This window comes from Pelodiscus sinensis, chromosome 14, assembly GCF_049634645.1.
Source record: "Pelodiscus sinensis isolate JC-2024 chromosome 14, ASM4963464v1, whole genome shotgun sequence".
Taxonomy (NCBI): domain Eukaryota; kingdom Metazoa; phylum Chordata; order Testudines; family Trionychidae; genus Pelodiscus; species Pelodiscus sinensis.
The window spans coordinates 30,472,800-30,488,615 of NC_134724.1; the positions used below are offsets into that span (position 1 = coordinate 30,472,800).

The 15,816-nt window shown below is 41.6% G+C and overlaps 1 protein-coding gene across 2 annotated transcripts in view; it reads left to right on the plus strand.

Moving 5' to 3' along the window:
* FAM81A (family with sequence similarity 81 member A) overlaps window positions 1–15,816 on the plus strand; it is an 89,872-nt gene that overhangs the window by 61,639 nt on the left and 12,417 nt on the right. For both annotated transcript variants that reach the window (XM_075897341.1, XM_006118901.3), the window contains 4 exons: window positions 2,846–2,913; window positions 4,528–4,801; window positions 6,285–6,403; window positions 13,246–13,375. In XM_075897341.1, coding sequence (XP_075753456.1) covers window positions 2,867–2,913; window positions 4,528–4,801; window positions 6,285–6,403; window positions 13,246–13,375 — 570 coding nt within the window. In that variant the 5' untranslated portion in view covers window positions 2,846–2,866. The remainder of the gene's footprint in view (window positions 1–2,845; window positions 2,914–4,527; window positions 4,802–6,284; window positions 6,404–13,245; window positions 13,376–15,816) is intronic.

The following is a 15,816-nucleotide window of genomic DNA, read 5'->3' on the forward strand; positions in this document are numbered from 1 at the left end:
AGAACAGTCTGTCCAGGGGGGGAGGTGTCCCTTTAAGCACAAGTCTCAGATACCTTCTGTGGCTCCTTCCTGAGGCTAACTCCTGACCTGATGCCCTGCCAGAACGGGTTCTGGCCAGCCTTAAATGTGATTCAGCGTCCTATCAGTGTGGACGCACTATTTTGAAATAGCAAAACGCTATTTCAAAATGCATTTTGTTTCTAGACGCATTATTTCAAAATAAGCTATTTCAAAATAACTATTTCGAAATAAGCTATTTGGAAATAACACTGTAGTGCAGACATACCCAAACTGTTGAAGTTAATTGGACTATTCATAATAGGGAGCAATACTATAGGAGAAAATTTTCAAAGGCATCAGTGGAATTGGTCCCCGACTTCCATTCATTGTCAGCAGGATTTGGATGCCTAACTGCCCTTTGTGTTTTTGGAAAATCTCCCCATAGTCCCAATAATATATTTAAAAAAAAATCTAGGCCATGCACGGGGCAAATTTCACCTGGCCTAAGCTATGACATGGTAATATTCTACCGGTGGTTCTGTTCACAGACTGGTATTAGAAAGTTCACTTTGCCACTGATCTGGGATGAAGGATGGTCCAATGGCAAGGATATTGGCTTAAGACAGTGTTTCTCAACCTTTTTTTATAAAGTACCTCTTTAAAAAAAATGTATAAGTACCCCCAGTACCTACAGTTTTCAGACACACAATTTTTTTTTCTATCATTTCAACACGTGTTTAAACAACTTAATCATAGCCGGGCAGGGCAATTAAATTTTTGGGTGTAAAAAGTACAAAAATAATAAAGCGCTGTAAAACTTAAAACAAAAATTCAGTTTTCTCCAAATTTCAGTTGTTGACATACCCCCCAGATTTCTTTTGAGTACCCCTAAGGGTACTCGTACCACTTGTTGAGAAACACTGGCTTCAGACATGGGGAGCCAGATACAATTCATTGCTTTATCACGGCCCCTGTGTGACCCTAGACAAGTTATTTAACCTTTCTGTGCCTCAGTTCTCCATGCGTAAAAAATGGGGATAATAATGCTACCCTATTTCAGAGCAGGTTGTGAGGCTTAACACATTAGAGACTGTAAAGTACTTTGGGTTTGACTCGTAAAAAGTTCAATATGAGTGACCGGCTTTACTATTAGGGGTGCTGACAGCATCCATAGGCCCCTGGGCAAGATAGAGTGGTGGGCCGGCTCAGTGCTCCCAGAAGGGCTTGGAGCTTGGGGCAGAAAGGGCCGAGCCAGGGGCAGCCAGCCTTCCACTCTGTACCCAGCCATAAGTCACCCAGTGCAGTAGCAGAAGCAGTGGCAATGGCCGGGAAACCTAGACCACTTTGAATCAGTAGGCCCCATGGCAACTGTCCCCTTTACCCCGCCTGTCAGCAGTAGGGATGCCAGATGGCTGAAACAAAAATACTGAACACCCTCCCGCCCCCGCCAAAAAAACCCACCGGGGAAAAAAATTTATTGAAGGAAAAAAAAGGGGGGGGGGGGGAGAAACAAAGTTGTTGAGCAAAAAACAAACAAACAAAAAAGACTCCAAGGACCTGCTAGGGGTTTTCCAGGTAGTCACTAAAAAAAAAAATCACGCTTCATGGGGGGAGGAAGACGACCGGCCAAGAAGGGAACGGGGGGCTAGAAACAGCAAATGGAGGGGGGGCAACGGGGCTGGCCGAGGGAGATGGGGGGGCCAATGGGAAGCGGGGCTGGTTGTGGGGCGGAGGTCAAGCGGAATGGGGCTGGCTGCGGGATATTGGGGGGGGAAGACGGGCTGGGAGTGGGCAGGGCTTGCTGGGAGTAAGGGGGGCGGGAAGCACAGCTTGGGGCAATTGGGGGCTGCAAGGGGGGCCGGGAGGAAGAGTGGGCAAGAAGCAGAGCCGGCTGGGGGGAGAGGAGGGGTGCAGCGGCGCTGGCCGGGAGAGATCAGGAAGAGGAATGGGCCGGCGGGAAGCACAGCTGGCGGGGGGTGGTGGTAGTGGTGGTGCAGCGGTGCTGGCTGGGAGGAGGGGGGGGCAGGAAGCAAAGCTGGTGGGGGGGGGGGAGGAGTGCAAGGGGGCTGACCAGGGGAGATCAGGAAAAGGAACTGGCTGGCAGGAAGCAGAGCTGGGCGTGTGTGTGCAGGGGGGCTGGACGGGGAAGATCAGGAGGGAAAGTGGGGGAGAACCGGACGGCATGGAAGGGGGGGGGGTGCGCAAATCGGCTGGCGGGGAGTGGGACTGACCTGGGCACTTGCTGCCTGTCCTGCGCAGGCTCCCGGCGACGCATGAGCTAAGAGGAAGCTTCCCCTCCTCCTCACACTCAACCGACTGAGGGCTCCCGGCGGCAATCGTGGCCCCGTCTCCCAGCCACTCCCCCCACCTCCGCCAGGCTTCCGTCCGGCACCCAGCTGGAAAAATCAGAAAATACCGGACATTGCACATGTCCGGTATTTTCAGATGTTTTTTACTGGACACAGCGCTCAAATACTGGACTGTCCGGTACAATACCAGACACCTGGCAACCCTAGTCAGCAAGTCTGTTTACTTTTATTAGTTCTGTGAATAAACTGAGGACTACAGCTTCCAAGGCTGTCAATCTATCAGCTTTCATATGTGCTTCATTCAATTGAAAAAGGGTTTTAATTGTTTGTCATCAAATTCTCTTCCTTGTTTTGCTGTGTTATAAGTTTTGTAGACAAATATTTTGAAAGCCAAATCATGGGCCATATATCAAAAGTTTTCCAATGTCAGAGTTGTCAGCCTAGTTTTAAGGTTCACTTCAAGCAGATACATGAAGTCATTTCAGTGCCAGATATAAACACTTGTTAAGTAATGCAATGTGTATTTTTTTCAACAGACATAAATTATTGAAAAGAAAATGGCACAGCGAAGCCCAATCTTTCCGACACTTGCCCCTACTGAAAGGTACAGTCTGACATGTTAGAAATCTAGAATCTACAGAGTGCAGGAGTATTTATACTTCTCCTTTAATTCTCTATTTACTATCATGCTTAACATTATAGCTTTTATACTTAGTGCAATAACTAAACTAAATTAAATATTTTAGACATATACCCTGCTTATCCAAATCATGAGTTAAATTATAAAGTCCTTGGCTTTTATTTAGTCCTTTCTCAAGGAAAACATCTACTGGCTTCAACTGTGACTGAGTCTATGTCTACACTGCAGAGTTCTGCCATGTCCAAAAAAGCAGACACATTTTTTCGGCATCCCTGTAAACTTCGTTCTGTTTTTTTCAGACAGCGTGTTTTTTCCAACATTTAGCCCCGTGTAGGTGGGCCAAATGTTGGAAAAGCCTCTTTCGGAAGAAAAGCGGAAAAAGATACGCAAATTGCGATTTGCGATTTGCAATTTGCGTATCTTTTTCCGACTTTTCTTTGTAGTGTAGATATAGCCAGAGTGAAAGTTCAGGATATTAGGACTAGTCCCAGTGGAAGCTTTTCACGACTAAGGAATGGGTGTAAAAATGTAAGGTCAAATTCTGCGTTCATTTACACCCTTGTTGTATCTCTATTAACTTAAGTGAAATCATCACACAATGTAAGTGAGAACAGAATTTAGCCTTCAGTTCCTGATTAGGCCCCTATGAGTATGACATAACAGATCTAGCATACAAGAAAAAAAGAAATAAGAAAGGTGTTTAAGGTATTGAAAGGCACAAAGGAAAATTAGGCACCCAATGATCATTGACTTTCAATGGGAGTTGAAGACCTATTTTCAATTTGTGCTTTTGAAAATCTTTCTCTAAAGAATTATAAAACTTAACTTCTGTAAAATACAGTGTTCATCGATGGCCAGATTTCCAAAACTCTCAGCACCTCAACAGCAACTGTTGCTTTCATTAGAAGCTGCCCAGTGCTGAGCTCTTTTGAAAAATCCGTAGAGTTATTTTGGTGCCTAAATGGGAGCTGACCTCTTTTGAAAGGTTGCCTTAGAGACTGTGAGAAGCTTGGATTTTGTCCCTCATGGATTTCCAAAGCTTAAGCATCTATTTAACCAGTTCCCAAGAGGAGAAGTTTTTGGATGCATACTCTGGAAGTAGCCTTACTGGGAGAGAAAAAAATTCCTTCTTAATTTTATTTGTATTTAACTTTATTACAATTATTGCTTTGAATAAGGATGGGAAAAAAGAAGAGGCAAAATTTGCCCACATATAGTGATACTTGCACAGTGTAATCAAAAGCATTCTGTGTTCGTCCCCAGATAGACTGCTTTGTTTTGCTAAGTGCACATGCCTGGGTTAGTTACCCTGAAGTGAACTGGAGAGGAGGCCTTGATCTCCCTTCACACCTACCACTCACGGCAGCAAATGCTGTACCTATGTACAATGGTGGGAACTCTGGAGGTGTTTAGGATTTTTGGGAGCCAATGTTCTTTTTGGAGGCACTGTACCTCCCAGTGTTTCTACTAAGCTAGTATCAGTCTCATATACATGACTGTGGTTAAAAGCTACAGTAGAGTTTTGAGTAAGGCAAACACATTAATAACACACTTGTTTTAATATATTTCTTTTGTTAGACGGATTCGAAATATACCACTACACAGCCAAGCTTTGACCGCAGTCCCATTAGCATCTGCAAGTCTAGTGGATCAGCTAGAAGACAGAATTCTAAGCCATGAAAAAACAACTGCTGCTCTTGTGGAACACGCTTTTCGCATTAAGGAGGACATTGTTTCTACTTTGCATAGAATGCAGAACAAAGGAGGAGGAGATCGGTTGGCTAGGCAACTCTTAGAAGAACATATCCGAAACATAACAGCAATAGTGAGGCAGCTTAACCGGGACATTGAGGTATGTACTGGTTCTTTCCCGGGGCTAGCACTATTTCTGCTATTGACTGAATTTAATTAGAAAAATTAGTAAGATTTAATATATGGTATAAGTATAAGAGCTAAACATTTATAAAGTGTAGGTATATGCTTACCAGAGTATGTAGTTCTTTTGGTTGCTATAAAAAATATAGGCCACTGGCAGGAATTTACATATAAATTCTACACAGTTTTGTGCTGCTAATCCGACACAAAAGACAAAACTAGAAAATCATCACTGAGAGATAGCCATGTTGGTCTGTAACTTTAAAAACAACGAGTAGTCCTGTAGCTCTAAGATGCAACACTAACATGCACATCAACTTCAGTTGAAAGGCCCTACTACCTAAACATATACAGACTCCTCTCCCCTATAAGAAAACATACACAGACTCCTCATCCTTTTCATTTTCCACATCTGCCACCCACAATGCACACACCCAACTTATCCAGTTAATCAAATATACAACCTTAAACCTGATTTCTGCAGAAATTAGCAGGGTAGTGGTAGTTGAGTGAATATAGGTTAGTATTTGAGAACCCAACTCTGCTGCTAGTGTGACTTTAGAGAGCGTTCTGTGAGTGGACTGGACTTGAAAATCAGGAGAAACCATAAATAAATGTATAAATAGGATGAAATTCAATAAGTACAGTTGCAAAGTACTCCGCTTAGGAAGGAACAATCAGTTGCAAACCTACAAAAAGGGAAATTACTGCCTAGGAAGGAGTACTGCAAAAATGGATCTAGGAATCATAGTGAACCGTAAGCTAAATATGAAGACAATAGGTCTATAAAATCATGACTGGTGTGGAGAAAGTGAATGAGGAAAAGTTATTTACTTGGTCCCATAACATAAGAACTAGGGGTCACCAAATTAAACGTATAGGTAGCAGGTTTAAAGCAAACAAAAGGAAGTACTATTTCATGCAATGTGCAGTCAATCTGTGGAACTCCTTGCCAAAGGATGTTGTGAAGACCAGGCTTTAAGGGTATGTCTACTCAATAGGGCTTAACTCAAAATAAGCTATGCAAATTGAGCTAAAAGAGTGTTCCAAGGAAGAGAGAGAAAAATATTCTTTTTAAACTCTGATGAAAGGATAAGAAGCAATGGGCTTAAAGTGCAGCATGAGAGGTTTAGGTTGGACATTAGGAAAAACTTCCTAACTATCTGGGTGGTTAACCACGATAATAAATTCCCTAGGATGTTGTGGAATGTCCATAATTGGAGATTTTTAAGAGCAGATTAAACATACACCTGTCAGGGATTGTCTACTGTAGGTGGTACTTGGTTCTGCCATGAGTGCAAGGGATTGGATGCCCCATTTTTTTGCATGCCTATAAAAACAGTTGTTATTAAATTAAAAACAGATTTGATATTTTATTTGGATTTAGCAAAATATAATAAATGGCCTATTGAATGTATAGTGACTTGTTGAACTTCTGTTTGCGTATTAATGCCTTATAGACACTACAGGAACAGATACGTGTCAGGGATAACCTCAGTTATGGAACTAATTCTACCTTAAAGAGTCTGGAACTGCGGCAGCTATCTGGTTTGGGAGATCTTCGGGGGAGAGTTGCAAGGCAAGTGTCACTTTCGGGAGTGTTTTTTGCAATCAACTTGTTTTCTATTAATCTTCAAGTATGCCTTTTATATTTAATGACAGTGGTCCAAATTTAACCTTGGTCTAAGTCCCAGAATGAATTTGGCTCAATGTTTTCATGGCAGTGAGAAATAATCTCCTACATTTCAGTATAAATATTAACATTAGTTACATGGCCATTAATTATTGAAAAAGATACCATTGAAAAATTTGTGTTCCCAGGGAGCAACATAAAATTACATATTGTTTTTTAATGTATTTTAAGAAGTAAAAATCTTATTAAAATTAGATAAACTGCATGTTATTCCCAGGGTTTAAAAGAAAGGGGAGTGGAAGTAACCATGGCATCATAGAGGTTCTATAGGCCAAATTAAGCCCTCAGGCATGGACTACACAAGCCACGATGTTGCTCAGAGGCGTGGACATAACTCCTGGTGTAGACAGCGCTATGTCAATGGGAGCGCTTCTCCTCTTGATCCAGCAACCATCTCAGGGAGATGGAGTTCTTAAGCCAATGGGAGAAGCCCTACCATTAGTGTAGGTAGACTCTTCGCTGAAACTGGCATCAGTGCAGCTTACTAGCTGCAGCACTGTATGTGAAGACAAGCCCTTACACATGTGCAGCTTTGTTATTTTTAGATAATTCACTCAATGACACCTGGGCAAACCAACTTACAGTTGGCATTGATGACAATGAAAATATAATCTTAAGGTAATGGGGTTGTATGGCTGTAGATGAGGACTTAATTTGTCATGGAGAATCTTTATGGTTGATGGCATTTGGTGAATTACACCAGAGATGAATTTGGCCAATTATCTGGATTTGTTAAGACATCCCATTCCTTTTTAACTACACCAGTTTTGTTAGTTGACTGTAGTTCATCAGAAATGATTTACTGATACTGTCAATAGGCTGGAAAAACTTAGCTAAGGAAGGTGGAAGGTTAAAAGATTCTGTAAGATTTCCTGCTGTCTATCTTGGGCAGCATATAGTTTCCACATTGACTTGTTATCCCAATTTCCAAAAGAGTTGTTTAAATAGGAGCTAGAGCAGTGATTACAGAGGATTGATTTTTTTCAGACATTAAGACAATTCCTTCTAAGTACATCAGGAAAGGACAAAATCAACTCTTGCTTTGTTGTCTTTTAGTCAGACAAACTATTGAACAATATTTATTGATCACTGAAGTGTTCCTGCCAAATTTATCTCCACGGGTCTTCCTGCATAGCCCTCTTTATATAAAGAATTCACAATGAGATTCTACAAGATCGCATGTTCGGAGCAACACAATTAGTGCCAGGTTGTGCAGCTTTTATTTATATTGATGAGTGCTCATTCATGCCAGTAATGCCATTGAATTCTATGAGTGTGCTTACCTGAATGAGAACTTGCTAAAATGTGTCCCGCAATCTGGCTCTAAATGGCAGAGAACTTAAGATGCGGGGGAGGTAATGGGGAGCTATCCGCACTTAAACCAATATTTCTTCTTGATATGTTTGCTTGGGGAAGTTCACTTTTTTTACTTCTCCCCTAATAATTGTAACTACATGATTTAGATTACACAAAGTGCAGTGCTCAAGGTCAGACATCAGAGTGCCTAGGGCTAGAAATTCTTGCTCATTATTGAGACAGAACACATTTATTGTCTCTTTTTATCTCCTGTTTCATGCTTCCCCGTTGAGCATTTTGTTAAAATCTTCTCTTGGGAGGGAAAAAAACTTGTTTTAGCTGTAAAATGCTGAATTCAATTAGGACATTGTTCTGTGAGAATGAATTATCTGCCTTCAATTACAAGTATATTTTGCTATAAAAATTCCCATAACTCCTGGTTATAATTATCATTTGCATTGCAGTAGTGCATAATTACCCCAACTGAAACTATGGCCGCATTGTGCTAGGTGCTATACAAATACAGAGTGGGAGACAGTCCTAAATTGCTTGTGATTATTTCATCAATAATCCCCCCAAATTCTGGAGAGGTTCAGACCTGAATCTGAACTTCATAGCTGGTCTCATTTTTCTAAAGGGATGATTTAAATCCTGACAGTGCAATAACCTACAAGCTCTGGGAATGTTTAAGTTTGGATTTTAACTTGTGTCTTATGCCTTTTGTGCAAAAGGGTTTTTTCCTGATAAATGGTCCTCTCTACACAGCGCTTTTTATCGCAAAAACCTCTTCCGCAGAAAGGATCGGAAGAAGATATGCAAATGAGAGCATGAGATATGCAAATGGTGTGCTCATTTGCATTTTCTCTTCCGCAAAAAACCCACAGTGTAGACGTAGCTTGAACCTTCTAATGACAGAAAGTTAAAAGACATTGGTCAAGCCAGAGACAAAAGGGAATCACAAACTGCATTTCCAAGTACCAGATCAAAAGAAGACCAAGATTTTTTAAAATTTTAAAATAGTTGTAAATAATAATCATCCATCTGCTAGATGCAAGGTACAACCCCCACTTTGAATTATGCTGTACTTCCAGGCTTTTGCCTTTGTGTCTCATGTGTCCTTTGTGTCTTATGACACAAATCTCAATATGCTGTTGGACTTACATCCACAATTCACCAAGGAGCAAACATTGTAGGAACAAAAGAAAAATATTCAAGAGTAGCTAGTTACAATAAGGATAAAAAGGATAGTTATAATAAGGATAAAAAGCATTCCAGTCCACTCAGGATGGTTTATCATGAGTTCTACGCTTTTGTGAAAAAACATAATGAACACAATTCACCACGCACAGCTGTTTTAATAGCTGTTCTGTTCATATTGCAAGGAAATGCACCCCAGTGCAGAAGGCCAATGCAAGGCACAACTTAAAACATTTATGCATAAATTAAAACTACTGAAGCTCTCGTGTGTGGGGCCTTGAATGGACTGCCTATCAGTTATTACAAAGCACTCCAGTGTTGTAATAACAAATTTAAAAAAATTTTTTTGGAAGAAATACAATCCCTCATATTCTTCATCTCTCATTGCAGAAGATAAAGAAGAAACTTTCCCTGCAGGCATATTATTCCCTATACATACCTTCTGATGGGCTTCTTTTGACCAGCTACTTCAGAGACAAAATGCTGGATTAGGTGGAGAACTAGTCTGATCCACTACGACAATGCTCACATTCCTAAATCTTTCATACAAGTTTCACTTCATTTAATGATGGGGACTATTTATCAATTATATTAATAATGCGTAGAATCTTCCAAACTGAACAATTTCAAAGTATTTTACAAAAGAACATAAGAACGGCCATACTGGGTCGAAGCAAAGGTCCATCTAGCTCAGTATCCTGTCTTCTGACAGTGGCCAATGCTCCAGAGAGAGTGAACAGAACAGGGAATCATCAAATGATCCCTCTCCTGTCAGCCATTTCTAGTCTCTGGCAAACAGAGGCTAGGAACACCATTCCTACCCATCTTGGCTAATAACCATTGATAGACCTAACCTCCATGAATTTATCTAGTTCTTTTTTAAACCCTGTTAAAGTCCTGGTCTTCACAATATCTTCTGGCAAGAAGTTCCACAGGTTGACTTTGTGGCGCGTGAAGAAAAACTTACCTTTGTTTGTTTTAAACCTGATACCTATTAATTTCATTTTGAAATTTGGCATTGTCTACACAGCCCCAAATTTCGAACTAGAGTGGTATTCTGAAACATCCCTTAATTCTCATGGGACAAGGTTTATTGGGATGTTGAAACAGCACACCCATTATTTGGAAAGATATTTCAACATAATGGGCACACTATCAAGATGCGAAAAACGCTATTTCAGGATACTAGAAGTATAGTATACCGGAAGTATCCTGAAATAGCACTTAGAAAATCTCCTCTTTTCTAAGATGAAAAGTCCCAGTCTTTTTAAATCTCTCTTCATAAGGAACCCATTCCAAACCCTTAATCATTTTTGTTGCTCTTTTCTGAACCTTTTCCATTGCCAATATATCTGTTTTTTAGATGAGACCACATCTGTATACAGTATTCAAGATGTGGGCATACCACATCTCTTTGAACACAGAGTTAGTCTGTATCTCTGAGGTCTGTCCCAGGTAGCATTTCCCCAAAGATGCCCAGTTACTGAGGATATGTCCACACTAGCCCCCTAGTTCGAACTAGAGAGGCTAATGAGGGTGACTGAAATTGCAAATGAAGTGCAGGATTTAAATATCCTGCGCTTCATTAGCATGTTCCCGGGTGGTCGCCATTTTGGAAACTGACTAGCCCGGAATAACTGTCCGCGTCTACATGTGGCAGTGAAATGAGGGTTCGAAGTAAACCCCTTAACTCGAAATAGCTGTTAAACCTCATTCCACGAGGAGTAACAGCTAATTCGATTTAGGGGTTTACTTTGAACTCCCGTTTCACTGATGCGTGTAGACACAGGCAGTTAATCCGGGCTAGTCAGTTTCCAAAATGGTGACTGCCTGGGAACATGCTAATGAAGTGCGGGATATTTAAATCCCGTGCTTCATTTGCAATTTCGGTCGCCCTCATTAGCCTCCCTAGTTCGAACTAGGGGGCTAGTGTAGACATACCCTCACAGTCTCCTTCTGTGTGCCGGGTGCAGAGTAGCTTCTATACACAAGTACAGCCAAAGGGCCTCCCCTCTAGGGCAATCAGAAGCAGCCTGCTAGATCCCAGTTCGAAAGGCTCGCTGTCCCAGTCTATAACAGCCACATAACAGCTCCCGAACTGGATCAAACTCTTCCACAGCAGCCTACCTCCCTTTCTGCTCCGAAAACAGAGAGATGAGTCCACAGACTGCTGAGTCTTCCTCCACACATGTGTAGAGACTCAGATCTCCCACAGAAGAGTAACTTCCTTCCTGATTTTCCCAAGCACTCATGGGAATTGTAGTCTGTGAGGCTAGTTTGCAGCACACACAGAGTCTTCCCAGAAAATAAGCAGAGGCACCTTTAGTAAGGGGACTACATATGTTAGCCACGTTTTGTCCATTGTTAGCTAGGCCTCAGGCCTCAGACCTGGCCTGTGCTGCATTGGCTTATGTTTTAGGCTTTCATCTTACTAGAGACATATTAAGCATGCAAATGTATAATTATGTATTTACATTTTTGCTTTCACAAAATTCTAATTTTATGTACAATCCTAGAAACTACACAAACAAATTAGACGGGCAACTGGATGTATATTTTTGCATCTATATTTTTGAAAATCAAGTTCTTACTATGTATAATAACCTCAGCACTTAGGCTATGTCTAGACTACAAGCTTCTTTTGGAAGAAGCTTTTCCGGAAGAGATCTTCTGGAAAAGCTTATTTCGAAAGAGAGTATCCACACAGAAAAAGCACATGGAAAAAGTTATGTGCTTTTTCGAAAGATAGTGTCCACATTTATTGGACGCTATCTTGCATTTAAGTTGTGATTAGTATGGACAGAGTGGCCACCAAGACATCTGTGTTATTTCCTGGAGGCCTCTTCTTTCAAAAGAACTCCCTCTTCTGTGTCCACACATGCCTTTTTCTGAAAACTTTTTTGGAAAAAGGTTTCTTCCTCATAGAAAGAGGTTCACTGCTGTTGGAAAAACTGCTCTGTTCTTTCAAGTTTGTTGAAAGAACGCAATAGCACTGTAGACATAGGTATAGTTTTTCTGGAAAAAATTGCTGTTTTTCTAGAAAAATGCTGCAGTGTAGACATACCCTTAGATTTCAAGTAACAACATTTCTTCAGGGACTACTAATCCCTCAGTATCTTCATATTTTTAAAATTATCTCACTTCAGGTAAATATGTGCCAAGTCTCTTTATTTGGCTTTTGAAAAATCTGTTAGGATACAAAAAAGTGACTTTTTTCTCTCTTTTTTCATTATGTCCTACAAACAACTAACATGGTTTTGGCTAGGCATGTGGGCTTGACAATATGATTTTGTTACAGATAACAGCACAAGAGATTAATTAATACTGTAAGTTAGACTTTGAATTTTTTTTTAATTTAAAATAACTTTATAGTCATATTATAGATTGGTCAAAAAAGAACCTGAAACCTGAACTCACTGGCTGTGTCTACATTGGCACCCTTTCCCGGAAAAGGGATGCTAATGAGACCAGTCGGAATTGCAAATGCCGCGGGGGATTTAAATATCCCCCGCGGCATTTGCATGAACATGGCTGCCGCTTTTTTCCGGCTCGGGGTTTTGCCGGAGAAAAGCGCCAGTCTAGACGGGATCTTGCGGAAAATAAGCCCTTTTCCAGAAGATCCCTTATTCCTGCTTTCAAGTAGGAATAAGGGATCTTCCGGAAAAGGGCTTATTTTCCACAAGATCCCATCTAGACTGGCGCTGTTCTCCGGCAAAACCCCGAGCCGGAAAAAAGCAGCAGCCATGTTCATGCAAATGCCGCGGGGGATATTTAAATCCCCCGCGGCATTTGCAATTCCGAAGTGTCTCATTAGCATCTCTTTTCCGGAAAAGGGTGCCAATGTAGACACAGCCATACAGATTTCAGAGGAGTCTGACTGGAATGGGGTTAGATTTGTATGTCCTTAAGGTTTTGTTACAGAGTAAAATTCAAACCTTAAAAGGATTCTGTTTTTATTCTAATTTGGATTAGGGATGTAAACTAGCATTTAATTTACCAGTTGAGTAGTTGATGGAATTTCCATCAACTACCTGACTAGTCGATAGGCACTTCCGCGTTCTGCTTTTGAAATGTACAAGAGCCCCAGTGGGGGCTCTTGTGCATTTCAAAGTTGGAATGGAGCCCAGGCCCAGCAGGAAGACCATTCTTAAGTAGATATATTTTTTAAAATGTTGGCCTATATATTGCATTCAGCTACAGTTACCCATTGCTTTGGTATTTATTTATCCAAACAGGTGCGATGCTGGATTAGCCAGATTGTCTGCAGAACACAAAATAACGTATGAAAGACTTCAAAGTTTAAGCAAAGACCAACAAGCTTCTAAAATGATCTTGGAATCTAAAGTCAAAGAGGCAGAAATACAGGTATGTTGTATAAAACAAGTGACCTCCATAAGAGGGAGAATTTAATTTCATTCACAAAAACACTATATTGTTAATGCCAATTGAGTTGCTGGCTTTCAGAAGAGACATAATCAGACCTTCACCATTTTTACTCATTAAATATCCCATGACACTGTGTGCAAATAGGGTTGTCAGGTGTCCGGTATCAAACTGGACAGTCCATTACTTTCGCCTCCTGTCCAGTAAAAAAAATCAGAAAATACCAGACACCTGAAAGGTCTGGTACTTTCAGATTTTTTTCCATCCAGCAGGTGAAAATCCCAGGCTGCCCGGCTCAATACAGAGGCAGCTTGGCAACCCTAGTGCTTATTGGGGAGCTGCCTCCCTGTGCCAGGCTGGACAAGATGGCAGGCGGACGCCGGCAACCTGTTAGGGTAAAAAAGCCTCACCACACGGTTTTTAAAGGGGCCACTGTGGGTTTTGTTGTTGTTTTTTTGGCTTTTTTTGCTTAATAACTCTCGTGGCGCTCAACAAACTTTTTTTTGTTGTTCGATATCTTTTCTGAAACCATCTGGCAACCCTATGTGCAAATGTAGAGATGTCTGCTGTAGAATTGGACCAAATCTGAGTTGGCAGTTTCATTTCACCTGTTTATACTCTTCTACTGCTCTAGCTGGATAAAGTATTCATAATTTCCTGTTCCTAAAATATTATTTAGTATTATTTAGTAGTTGTTAGTGTTGTCCTAATGGCTTCTGTGAGCAAGACCAGCAATGGCTGAATTTCAGTAGTGGTTCCTCATGGGTTAGTTTGTGGCATGGGAGATGTGGAGCCCCCTCAAGAGCACCAGTAACATTTTGCACCATGCAGCAGTTTCCACAGTTGCTACTGCTTGTGCATTTTTCACAAGCTGCTTGGGTTATACAGAATGCTCCATACAAGAATAGTTATACAGAATACTATGGTGCACCAGCCTGATTCTATGGGTGAGCATGAAAGGGGGATGCCAGGGCTCTTCCTGTCTCAGTTTAACAGCAAGCATGTAGGAGAGGGACGCTTCTTGCTTGCTCCTGTGCTCCAGCATGACCTCACATAAGTCACGCACAATCTAGACCTATGTCTGTGCAGTAATAATTGGGTCAAACACATCAAGCAATCTGACTGAGTTAGCCAGTGGTACTGTAGGTGGATTAGTCAAAAGGGAAAATCAATTCCACGATAGTTCCAGCTTCTGTATTTGAACCCTGGTGAGAAAAAAGCTCAACAAATACATTTTCCATGATTCAAGTAGGTAACAGAATTTTAAAACATGGAAAATCTATATTCCATAACCTATTGACCACCCAAAACTGCAACTCCCTCATTCAGCAACCTCCATGGTTCGGCAGGACTACAGGTGTTCCTGGACCAGGGAGTCCTGGCTGGGAGCCCCAGTAGCAAGGGGGGTAGTGGCTTGGAACCTGGCAGGGGTGGGGGGGGGGGGAGCTGGGACTGGCACCAGAGCTCTGGTAGCTCAGCAGGGACTGCGGCAGTCCCCATACCAGGGCCATGGCAGTCGTGGTACTGGGACTGGGGCTGGAGATGTGGCAGCTGCAGCAGCCCCGATAGTGGGGTCGGGGCCAGAGATGTGGCAGCCCTGATAGCTGGGCAGGGGCTGTAGGTGCAGAAGTAGTGGCAGCCCCAGTGGCGGAGTCGGGACCAGGGACACCACAGCCCTAATAATGGGACTGGAGCCAGGATAGTCTGGCTGGCCAGGACTGCAGCAGCCCGGCAGTGTGGCAGAGAGTGGTGGTGGCTGGGTCTGGCAGTGGGGAGAGAAGGTGGTCTGGGGAACCGGTAGCAGGGGATCTCCTCTGGTCCAGAAAATTCCCTCATTCAGGACTGGTCAGATCCTGAGGGTGCTGGACCAGAGAGGTCCAACCTGTAGTTGAACAGTAGCATTTCCACTGTATGTCAAAAAATTTTCACATTTATCTAAAGCTTAGCTCCCAAGAGCAGGCTGATAATTCACTTTTTTTTCTTACTAGCTTTTAAAATAATCTGTTCCATTTAATGAATGCCTCAAATAATGAAGCTGATATATAGAAACCTACTGGTTTAAGAGGCATTTATACAATTAAAATATGCCTGCAATTTATAAAATCGGATTTTCGATGTGTTGAGTAATTCATCAGATCATTATATTTTGGAATAAAGATCTGATAGTGAGGTGAACAGCTCTCAAGTAGCAACTTTTAAAATATCAATTTCATAAAGATTGCCAGCACGCTAACTGCTAGCATGTCTGTTTTCTTGATGAGCCATATTTTATCTTTAGTCTTTGTGAATAAATATAATTGTAGTTAAAGAGAAATAGGTATTGCAGTGAGGTTGTAACAATCATGACCTCATGTATGCTCGTCATAGCCAATAATAGGAATTAGCGTGTGCATTTAGGAGAAATCTTATTTCCCTTAAATTGT